The sequence below is a fragment of the Myotis yumanensis genome, unplaced genomic scaffold, assembly GCF_028538775.1.
Source record: "Myotis yumanensis isolate MYYU_CA2020_CCGP unplaced genomic scaffold, mMyoYum1.0.hap1 SCAF_13, whole genome shotgun sequence".
NCBI classification, from domain to species: domain Eukaryota; kingdom Metazoa; phylum Chordata; class Mammalia; order Chiroptera; family Vespertilionidae; genus Myotis; species Myotis yumanensis.
The window spans coordinates 3009624-3020870 of record NW_027223764.1 but is presented as its reverse complement, the minus strand read 5'-3'; the positions used below and the strand labels follow the sequence as shown (position 1 = coordinate 3020870).

Here is an 11247-nt window from a genome sequence, read left to right as displayed (position 1 = left end):
GGTCAACTCCAGGGAGGTTGCATCAGCAAGCCCGTGACCTCCCTGCCTCCAGCTGCGGAGAGAAGGAAGGAGACCGCGGATGCAGGAAAGTGGGGTTAGAGGCCACCTTAGCGGAGACCCTCGGCCACGCTGCCTCCCCCTCCACCCCCCAACACCCTGCTTCCCCACTGGCCCGGTGGCCTGGGGACACGTGACCACCCTTAGCACTAGCAGAAGGATCAGGAAGATTGGCGGGCGCCAGCCTGGCCGGGTAGAGCCATCCTAAATGTTTCATATAAATTCAGGGAAAAAGAGATTTTTGTAGCCATAGGCTTTTTATTGCGGCTGTTTATCGACCTATCTACGCGGAAACTGAGGCCGTTCTTCAGAGAGTGACATCCGGAGAAATCGGTTTTGAAAATATTTTCATTTTTATTACATTTTCTCCCTCCCCATTTCGAGAGACAGTAACACTCGATGACACGTGTGATCTGATCCGCCTCTTCACGGCAAACGTGCAGGAGCTCCAAGTTCAACGCTGAGGTGGTTTTCGGTAAAACATCCGAAGCCGGCAGGGTGCACGCAGGGAAGGGGTTTCGCCCGTCGAGTGTCGCCTGCAGAAGGGGCGGCACCCTCAGCTGCTGGTAGTCAAGGCCGACGTTGGCCAAAACTGGGTCACCCAAAGCCCCCTGCGGCCCAGCCGGCGATGGATCCCCTGCAGAAGGGAACAGGGCCGGATTGACCTGGGGTCTCACTGTCGTGGGCTCATCATTCACATAAAATTAGTGTCGGGTCTGGGGACAGGATAAACACACCTGTGCACGTGGCCAGGCCCCGGGCGAAACTGGAGTAAAAGCAAAGCTCAGGACAGCGGTGGAGACCCTCTGTCGGGGAGCGGCCATGGCGCTGGTGACAGGCCTCCCCGTGGAAGCACCTGAGTGATCGATCTTCTTCCCATCGATCAGGCTGTTTTGACTTGCTTTCCGCTTCTTTTCGATGTGAAGAGTGTGACTGAAGCTGCTTTATCTTTCATGGCTGCACTCCTCTGCTCAGCTGACGGGCCCTCAGGAATAGGGGCCACGCATTCCCCCCACATGCCTAGCTGCCTGCTGTTTCAGGGCTCTTGAGTCGGCCCGGCCGAGTGGCTCAGTGGTTGAGTGTCAATCGAGGCACCAGGGGGTCACAGTTCGATTCCCAGTCAGGGCACTTGCCCAGGTTGTGGGCTCAAATCCTAGTGGGGGGTGTGCAGGAGGCACTCAATGATTCTCTCATCATTGATGTTTCCCTCACCCTCTCTTTTCCTCTCTGAAATCAATTTAAATATATATATATATGGCTCTTGAGTCTTTGCTCACCTAGTTTTTTCTGCTTCCTTTCTTCCTTCTTTCCTTTTTTTTTTTTTTTTTTTTTGAGAATAAGCCAATCTTTATTTCTCTTGCTCTTTAAGGCATCCGGATATTAAGAAGTATATTTTTAAATGTTCCCCCATGAGCTGGGCTCCTCTCAGTGGAAGGGTCTGTGTTCCTGATGTGAAACCCCGGCTGCGCTTGAGCTCTGCCCTGACATCCCCCCTTCTCTTGCGCGATGGCTGTGGAAAGCCTTTGATCCGATCGCCCTGAGGTGAGCGTGTCCGTCTGACCGCCCGCAGCGCCGTCTGGCTGTGTGAAAACCAGTCCAGCGGGGGTGAGCGGGACGTGCTGTCTCGGTGATGGCCGGTCCTGGTGCACCCTGGTCTGCTCAAGGCCCTTTTCACTGCGGAGCCCCATTAGGCCCTCGCGGGGCTTTGAGGTTGCCGTCTGAATGAACCCACGTGAAATCTGAGCCGAGTGCTCCCCCACCCCCAGAGGTCAGGAGAATCTGGAAACATCCATCGGACTAGTTATTTGAAAGTGTGGGGCTGTGTCCTGTTAAATCTCACTTTAACGTTGTGGCTGCAATGAATGCATAAATGCGGTCTGGCTGCTAGCAGGCTCCCACACTCAAACCCTGACAATGAAGAACCATCCCTGCCAGCGACGGGGGAATCTTTTTGATAAAAAGGATTATTGCTGTAGATCCTTATCGTCTTCACACCGTTCATGTATGATATTCACTAACCAGGGCACTGCAGAGAAATCAAAGCAAATGTGACTAACCACACACAAAATGAATCTCCTAAGGGGCAATGAATCTCCTAAGAATTGGATAACAGGGGTTAAGATGTACAAAGTTCCAGCTATAAGATGAATCGATCATGAGGATGCAACGCACACCATGGCAACCACAGCTCATAACGCTGTATTGCATATTTCAAAGTTGCTAAGAGAGTAGATCTTAAACGTTCTCATCACACACAGAAACTCTGTAACCAGGTGGTGATGGGTGTTAGTTAACTAGACTTATTGTGGCCATCATTTTACAGTGTCTACAAATTACCAAATCATCATGTTATACACCTGAACCTAATATAATGTTAGTTATCTCAATAAAAAAGATTAAAAAAGCAATTGCATAACAGATGATTCTTTAAATGTTTTTCTCCCTCCCCTTAGAATTTCTTTCTTGAGTTGCGTTGTTTAAGTAGCATGACAAAGCCTTTGGCTTCCCCCAATTAAAACACATGACGTGACTTATTCTTTTTGAGCTAAAATGGAACCTTTTAAAAATCAAAGGATGCGATGTAACTGGAAGCAACCAGGCCATCGTGGTCCCTCAGGATCACAAAAGAGCCTGAAGAATCAAGTGCCACAGTTTCGAGAGCCCTGACACAGGAACCTTCCATTAAAGCAGCTGTCCCACTCCCAGCAGAAGCCGCCTCCCCGCCAACCTACCCCCGGGCTTCTGGGAGCAAAGCGCACACAGCAAAGTGAGGCGGAGTCAGAGGAGCAGCTCAGGCGCAGGAGTCAAGGCTCCCCCACCCCCGTCAGCCTGACCGCTGGGGCCGGAGGGGTGAGGGCCAGCAGGGGTGATGGATTACTGGGCGCATTAGGGGCTGGAGACAGGCAGACCCCTGGCAGGTCCAGAAGGCAGTAAAACCTGTCTATCGCAGCTGCTTTGCCTCTCCCCACCTTTTAGTTTTGTTAAGCCTCCCCTCAGCCCGCCACCCCTGCAATTTCTGTCCTCAGAGTCTTCCTGCCTTTGAGGGAGCTCAGCCTTGGCCCAGATGCGGGATTCAGAGAGGGGGGTGTCCTGGAATAGGCCCGGCACCGCTGGCAAACAGGGACTCCTCCCTCGGGCGAAGGTGCATGTAGCTGCCCTCACCAGGTGCGGCCAGGAAGGTGTCAGCGTGGATTCCCTGGGACGTCCTCTGTGCTATTAGGATGGTTTTCCTGTTCCAAGTAAGGAACTTATGGGACTAACCAAGCCTTATTGGCCTCACCCCCCGCTGCACCCCTGAACCATCCCCTCCCCCAGCTGCACGGCCCTCAGCACACAGCCCTACAGCATGGAGGGAGGGGGACAGGGGCCTCTGCAAACCGACAGTTGTCCCCAGGGCTCTGTCTCATTCACTTTTGTATCTGGAGGGTCCAGCACAAGGCCTGGCCCCCTGCGAGGAGGAATCAGGCCCCTCATAGGAGACTGGGGGGCTTATACTGGGAGGGGTGCCTCTGATGAGTGGGTGCAACTATACTCATCCATCCATTCATTCATTCAGCTGCTCCCACCCGGTTCTACGAAGGATGTTACTGTGAAATAAAGCAGGCGGGCTCCTCCTCGCAGAGAAGCGATCGGGGGAGGGGTGATGCAGTTCACCAGGGGCTGCAGGAGTGCGGAGGCCCCTAACTTTGACTTGGGGTGTCAGGAGTAGATCCCTGAAAAGTGCGGTCTCTCTAAAGCCTGCAGGATGGTGTGGGAGGCCGGGAAGTCCGGGGCAGCGGGTAGGGAGGGTCCTGCTGACCCAGCTCAGTATTATCCGCGGCCTCTGGGCAACAAATCAGTCACTTGGTCCGTCGGAGCCTCGGTTTCTGATCAGGAAAATGGGGAGAAGGGTGCTGTCTATAAACAGCCGACAGACTGTCGCCTTGATGCTCAGTGGGTGTCGGGTGGATGAACCTGATTCCTGGCGTCGGGGACGCCTCAGTGCCTCACCAGCCCCGTCTGCTCTATGTGAGAGCAGGGCTCCAATACGCTGTCTGCGCACGTGAAATTCCAACTTGATATACGATGTATTTACCCTTCGTGAATGGAGCCAAACCCAAAATAGTTCGCATTCTTTGTGTTCAGCCGCTGATCTTAAAGTCGAGTTTTTGCAGGTGCCAAGCCATTTGCCTTGAAAACTGTGGTTTAGCAAATGTATACTAGACGAAGAGAGGAAGAGTTCCCCAAACACCAACTAGTGGTGCAGGGATGTGCCAGAGGTGACTCCGCCCCGCCCCCCCCCCCCCCCCAGGACTCTGGGAGGGCAGCTGGGCTCACCCCTGCCATCTCCCCTCCCCCTCCTGGCAGATCTCCTAAGAGGACAGGCTTTGCGTTAAGGTTCCCGAATGGGGCCTTGGAGAAGGAGCAACTGGACTGACTCCGGCCCCGGGCAGGGTCGGCTCCTGCCTAAACCACAGCGGAGAAGCGGAGAAGCCCAGCACATCCCCCTTAACCAGCAGAAGGCAGGACGCTCGGCGAGGGACGAAGACCCGGCGTGGGAGCTGTGTGTGTGCCAACGAGATGGCTTTGGACTGGACCATAGAGCCATCATTTTTGCCAGAGAGTCACCGTGCAGGCTGACAGCGCCCCTCCCTGTCGGGTCCCCGTATGGGCACAGACCATCCCCGCGGGTCTAGCACCGAGCCCAGGACACAACTGGCACCGGGAAGCATAGTGAGCGCAGCACATTTATTAGGACACGTGTGGCCCCGCTCCTGTGGCATCTGTGGAGCTTGCTCATTCCTCTCCACCCGGAGTCCAGTCCTGAATGAGAAGGATGCTCTCCCAGAATCACTGGACATCACCGGCCTTTGCCTGTCAGGGAAGGCGCTGTCCTCACCCGGCTGCCCTTCTCCCCTCCCCCTCCGGCATGCCCGGCCACCCTAATCATCAGGAAGCCCTTCTTACACATCCCAGTGCACACTGCGGTGAGGGTGAGGGGCGGCTGAGCCCCAGCCTGTCCTCCCTTTAAGGGAGCATGGGCCCAGGTCTGAGCACTGGGAAGGCCGCAGGAGCAGGGCAGCTCACCTGCCCCATGTGAGTGGCCTCGGGGTGAGGGGCCTGCGACAGGCCAGGGCACCCAGAGGCGGGCACCACGCAGCTCAGTGCCATTGGGACTCTGTGTCCCTTGGGCCCTGACCTCTGGGGTGGTCACCAGACGGGATGGACACTTCCCTCAGCGCCTCTGGACAGGACACGGGGACAGTCCCAGGCTCCCTTCAAACTCCGGTCCCTTCCCGGCTGTAGACCAAGCGACTGACCCTGAAGCCGGCGGCCGCGGTTTGGTGGCCCGTGGGGCGGCCTGGCGAGGGGCCAGGGGCCTGGGGGCCGTCCGCAGCCACCAACGCGGGTCGCGCGAAAGGAAGGTCGCCCGCCGCCGCGCCCCCGGGGAAGGCGCCCAGGCCGCCAGCCAGGGCGCCCATGGCCGAGGCGAAGCTGGAGAAGCAGGCGGTCACCTCGGAAGCGTATGGGGATGCGGGAGCCTGCGGGTCCGGGGACCCCGCGCCCAGGGCATCCAGCACAGGCGCCCCGGCAACTCCCGGAGCCCGGGCTCCTGGGAGCGCTGCGCCCGCCTCCCCGCGCCTCCGGCGCTTCCGTCGGAAGTTCCCGTTGTCGAACATCTTCTCGCAGTTGGGGTCCAGGGTCCAGTAGTTGCCTTTGCCTGGGGAGAGAGAGCTCAGCTCAGAGAACCCGGGGTTGGTGGCCGCGGTGGGCGCGTGAGAGACGGAGGCGGCTTTGGGAAGATTCCCGGCCCCACCGATAGCCCCCCTCCCCTTCCCCTCCCCTCTCCCCCTTCCCCATCCTCGGGGAGGCACTTTGTATGGGCAGGACGGGCCTCCGCAGCCGGGCTGGGGAGAGTTTGGACTTTACAGGAAAAGGGGGGGAAGGGCGACCCCCCAGGAACTACTGAGGCCCCCTAAGTCCCGGGGCAGAGAGAAAGCGCACGGGGCGCACAGCAGGTCCCAGCGCGTCCCCAAGCGGCGCCTCCTCTGCCTGTAAGCCCCTGGGGTCCGCATTGTCTCCCCGTTTACAGAAGGGATCCCGAGGCCCAGGGAAGGGACTGGAAGGGTTCCCCGCCGGCTAGCGCGCGCACGAGAGCGCGCAGGGGTTTCCAGACGCACGGAGGACCCGACCTGGGTCAGGGCCTGCGCTTCTGCCCGCAGCCCGGCCCGCCCCTCCCCGCCCCTCCCAGCCCGGCCCCAGGATCCCCGCGGCACAGTGAGGACTGCGCGTCCAAGACAACCCCCGGCCCCCGGCCCCCCGCCCCCCTCCCCCCGTCCGGGAGCCCGGCCGAGGGAACCCACGGCGCCCGAAGGGCGGCCCCGCCCGGTACCTGGGTCGCCCTCGCCGCGGGGCACCTTCCTGAAGCAGTCGTTGAGCGAGAGGTTGTGGCGGATGGAGTTCTGCCAGCCCGCCTGGCTGCGCCGGTAGAAGGGGAAGTGGCCGGCCACGAACTGGTAGATCTGGCTGAGCGTCAGCCGGCGCCGCGGCGCGCTCTGGATGGCCATGGCGATGAGCGCCGAGTAGGAGTAGGGCGGCCGCACCAGCCTCAGCAGTTCCTGCTGCCCCGGGAGGCCCAGCCAAGCCAGGTCCGCGCCCGGGGCGCCCAGGAGCCGGCCCGGCGCGGCGCAGCTGGGGGGCGCGTAGGGCAGTGAGGGCCCCGCGGGCGCGTAGGGCGCGGGGTTGAGAGCCTGCGCGTTCAGCCACAGGCGCGGGCCGGCGCCCGCTGCGCCCGGGTCCCTGCGCCCGTAGCCCGTGGGGAGCGAGGCTGCCCGGGCCTGGCTGTGCGGGGCCGGGCAGACCCCCAAGCCGTCGCAGTGCGTGGCCATGTCCGGCCGGTCCCGGGCCTGGCCGGGCGGCTCTGACCCCAAGCTCATGGGCGCCCCATCCAGCGCAGCGCAGCCCTGGCCTCGCCCTTTAAATGCCGTCGGGGCGGGCAGGTGAGTGTGGGTGCGGAGCCTCCTGGGAGGCCCGCATGGGAGAGGGCGGTCTCCGCCTCCGCCCCAGGTCAGCTTTCCGCCCAGCCCTGGTCCCCACCTGCTCTGGGAGTGGCTCCAAGAACGGCCCACCCCGTGCCTCCTGCTGGGAGCCAAGTCGCTCAGGCCCTCTGCCGCGGGCGCCCGGGGTCCCCGGGACCCACCGACCCCCCTCTTCAACCCCGCGGCCCCCGTTGCCCTGGACGCTCGGGCAGGTCCCGAAGGTTGCGGGCCCCTCGCTCTCCCACGGGGAACCCTGCTCCCCCTGAATCTCTCCCCGCCTCCGGGGCTGCTGTGCCTGGCAAGGAACCCCGATGACGTCCACTTGTGTGGCGGGGCTGGGGCCACCAGGAGGGGCAACCGCGGCCTGGCTGGGCAGGGCTGGCACAGGAGTCAAATGGAGTGTCTGCGTGGCCTGAAGATGAACCATCCGGACCCCCACGGTCCTGACGAACCTTTGCTTCTCCAAAGCCCAGGGAGCAGGACCCCCTGGTTTCTGTGCGAGGAGGCCTTGGGGACCGAGCACAGGGCTGCCAACACCCTCCACTGCTTTTCCCGGGGAGGCTCCGCAGTGCGCGCCCCACACCACCCCCAGCAGCGCAGGACATGACCGTGGACTGGTTCTCCGGCTGCCCAGCTCCTCCAGCACCCCCGCAGCCTCTCAGGACCCCAAACCCCCACGCCTTGGCTCCCACATTGCCTGCCTGCCCCTTCCTCGCTGCAGGCTCAGGGAAGGCAGTCCCGGGCAGGCCTCTGAGCTGCAGGGCCTTGGGGCTGCAGGTTTGACCCCCTGCCCTCAGGGGGAGAAGCGAAAATTCTCCCCAGGTGGGTCAGGTTCAGAGGTGAGCTGTCCCCATCACTAGCGCCTATCTTGTCAGAATTAGCATTGCCCCGGGGCCCTCCTCAATATCTCCTGTGACTGTGGATCCTCAAAGAGAATACATTTAAACTCATTTAAAGAACATTTCCAACCCTCCGCCCGCCTCGCTCCCACTTCTGGCTTGGGGAGGAGGCCAGTGGGCCGGGCTAAGGACTGGACGCCATGAAAGACTTGGGCCGGAGAATTCAGGGGCTTTAGGCCTCTCAGATTGTGATGTCAAATGTTAGGAAAAACAGCCAGCCTGTGGGACAGTGTTACAAAAGGCAGAAGGGAGAGCCCACTGTTGCCTCAATGGCTCTGCCCTTGCAAGTACCAGCCCTTTAGGAAGTGGTGGCTTCGGGGCGGGGGGGGGGGGGGGGGGGGGGCGTAGGGGGGTAGAGACCAGGGAGGCGGTGTGTCCTCCAGTCCTGGGAACAAAGCGCCCAGCTGGTGAGGGAGCCCTTCAGCCGGCCTGCACCCACCTTGGCCTCCCCCCGCCCCCCCCCCCCCCCCCCCGGATTTCTCATTATTGTCAGAGGAGGAGGTGCTGTGGAATCCCAGGACCTCGTTTCTATCAGAAGGAGCAGCCGGACCATCTGCCTCCCAGCGTCCTGGTTTCTAACACGTCCTCACCATTTCAAGCCCGCGTGTCTGTTGGTGTGACTAGACTCCACGCAGAGAGGGTCTCTCGTCAGCCAGGGGGACTGCGAGCTGGACTCTGATGTGTCGCTGCTGGCAGGCTGGGCACCAGCGCGTGTGGCCTGGAAACAGGATGTAGTCTGCTGTCCTCCAGGCGGGTCCCACACCGGCATTTTCAAGTGGCTGCTGGTGAGCCCGCAGCTCTCCAGAATCCGAGCTTCAGGGGGATGGAGAGTCCCCGGAGCCACACGGCCCTACCTGGACCCAAAGGACGGGGATCATGGAGAAGGGAGTGCAGGTGGGAAAGGCAGCTGGTGGGCGGGCTCATCTGCCGGGCTGACTCCCGGGACCAGCCTTTGTTCCGCTGCTGCCTCACTGCGGGCTGTGCCCAGAGGCACCCGCTCCCTGTGCTCCTCCTCGTCCAGGGCTGGGAAGGCAGACGATGCTTCCCTCGGGGAGTGACCCAGGGGTTTGGGAGAAAGAATGACCTTCATCTGCAGTTGACTGCACGGCTGTGTCGCAGGACCAGCGATGCTGAATGTTAAAGAACAGCTTGGGTCACCTCTTACAATATAAGGGGGTAAAAAGATGACAGTTCCTTCCGATTCCCTTTAATTTTAATAGCCGGTCTTCCTGTTCAGGCTGTCACGCTTGTGAGGTCCAGAACCTCTAAGAAGATCAGGTGAACCTTCATGTAATTGCCCTCAATTTTACTTTATAAAACATCAGGACAACCAGCGCCGGGCAGGAATGCCCATATTTTAACCGCACCGAGCCCAGGGTCCCTCTTCCATCTCCACTGAGGCTGCTTCCTTCTCTCTCAGCAGATTGGACTGAATAGTTTTTGTCTTTCAAATAATGTCCCAAGTTCAGAAATTATAAGCTCAGGCTGGGGAGCCAGCCTGACCTTGGCTTGAACCCTGCCTCCGGCAATGGACCCTGGGTCAGGGATCCCATCTCTGAGTCCCATTCCTCCCCCAGCTGGGAAGTGCTTTGACGTATTAGATTTCTCAATTAATCCGTATCCTATTTCCTCGCCACCCTGCGGTAGTTCAAACTGAAATCTGCCTCAAACTCTTAAAAATATTAAAGCAACATCAGGGCATGCAGACTGCCAATAGTTGTGTTTTTTTGTTTGTTTTTAAGCTGGCGAATGCAGAAGGTGTGAGCTTCAGCTACAGGTGGACCTGGATTTGAATTCTGGCTCTAGTCCAGCCGTGGGCAAACTACGGCCCGCGGGCTGGATCCGGCCTGTTTGAAATGAATAAAACTAAAAAAAAAAAAAGACCGTACCCTTTTATGTAATGATGTTTACTTTGAATGTATATTAGTTCACACAAACACTCCATCCATGCTTTTGTTCCGGCCCTCCGGTCCAGTTTAAGAACCCATTGTGGCCCTCGAGTCAAAAAGTTTGCCCACCCCTGTTCTAGTCCCATCCTGCTGAATGGTAGGCTGCCTAACCCCTCAGGCCTCAGTTTCTCATCTGCAAAGTGGAGCGAAGAGTGCCCATCTTCACCATCCTGGGGCTGTGAGATAACGCACGCAAGGCAGGGACTTCCTGGGCGGTGTGGTTGGTAACGTAACCGCACAGTGTTTCTTTGGGTACATTTAACAAACAGGTGTGAGGGAGCGGATGAAGGGCTCCTTGAGTGTCAAATGCAGCCACGGGGGTCACCTAAGGGCGTTCTCAGTGTCCTGGTACCATCTGCTTTCTTGTACCTTCACAGAAGGCAGACTGTCAGAGCCTGCGTGAGACCATGCTAACAGCGGCCGTCGGCCTTGGCACGAGGAACGGTGTGTGACCGGCCAGCCGGTGGTGTCAGACGGGCTCAGGTTTGAATCCCGGTCCTGCCACTTACTCACCGTGTGACCCTGGCTGAGTTCACTCCACCCTCCGTCTCCTCCCCTCCCCTCGGGGGTGAAATGAATTATTGCACATGGAGCACTTTGCACATTTCCCGGCACAATACACGTCAGCTCATGTTATTAGGGTGACAAATAAGGTTACATTTCTTCCTCTTTACTAGTCTGTTTTGATTTTTCAGGAGTTACACTGTAGCAAATAAACAGAAAGCTGGGGGTGAGATGAGGTACCACCTTAGGGTCTCCTGGTGGGTCTGGGCATTGGTCATTCCTCCCGCCACCCCTCTCCTTAACTCTGTGACTGTGACGCCATCTAGTGGGAAACTATAGCCTATTTCCTCCAGCGGCCCCACTTGATAACAAACACCCCCCTATTCATGGTGCAGAATGGATAGGTTAAGTCCTACTCCTTCCCCAGGAAGAAGTAATGAAATAGATAAGAGGGAAGAAGTACTCAGAATCCATAGCTATCAGTGAAGATGTTTTTGAATAAAATTTTTTTTTTAAAGATGTGACCTTCCCTTTACCAATGAAACATTTGCTACCGACGGTATGTTTTATTATAAAGCTTTAAAAAATATTAGAAATTCTAATGCCAATGTTTATGGTAATTCTACTGAGTATTTTTTAACACAATGCTAGTAAAAACACAAGACTTTATAGCAAGTGTTGGCATTTTATTTAAGAAAAAGCCCTGTTGTGTTCAACACCATGAATGTTGCCTTGATTAAAAAGAGAGAGCCCTGGCCGGGTGGCTGGGTTGGTTGGAGCTTCATCCCGTCACCAAAAGGTAGCGGGTTCGATCGCCGG

At 58.3% G+C, this 11247-nt stretch overlaps 1 protein-coding gene across 1 annotated transcript; it reads right to left on the bottom strand.

Moving 5' to 3' along the window:
* Positions 1-5315: 5315 nt before the first annotated feature.
* Positions 5316-6974, bottom strand: FOXI2 (forkhead box I2). The gene is made up of 2 exons (XM_070431781.1): positions 6431-6974; positions 5316-5758 (listed from the first exon to the last, which is right to left on the bottom strand). Exons 1-2 carry the CDS (start codon positions 6972-6974, stop codon positions 5316-5318), a joined length of 987 nt encoding a protein of 328 aa, XP_070287882.1.
* Between the last annotated feature and the right edge of the window lie 4273 nt (positions 6975-11247).

Bases quoted from the DNA above. Each gene is read 5' to 3' on its own strand.
- FOXI2 (XM_070431781.1), bottom strand. From the start codon at position 6,974: ATGAGCTTGGGGTCAGAGCCGCCCGGCCAGGCCCGGGACCGGCCGGAC. The intron at 5,759-6,430 runs GTACCGGGCGGG...CTCTCTCCCCAG, and splicing joins CCGCGGCGAGGGCGACCCAG to GCAAAGGCAACTACTGGACC.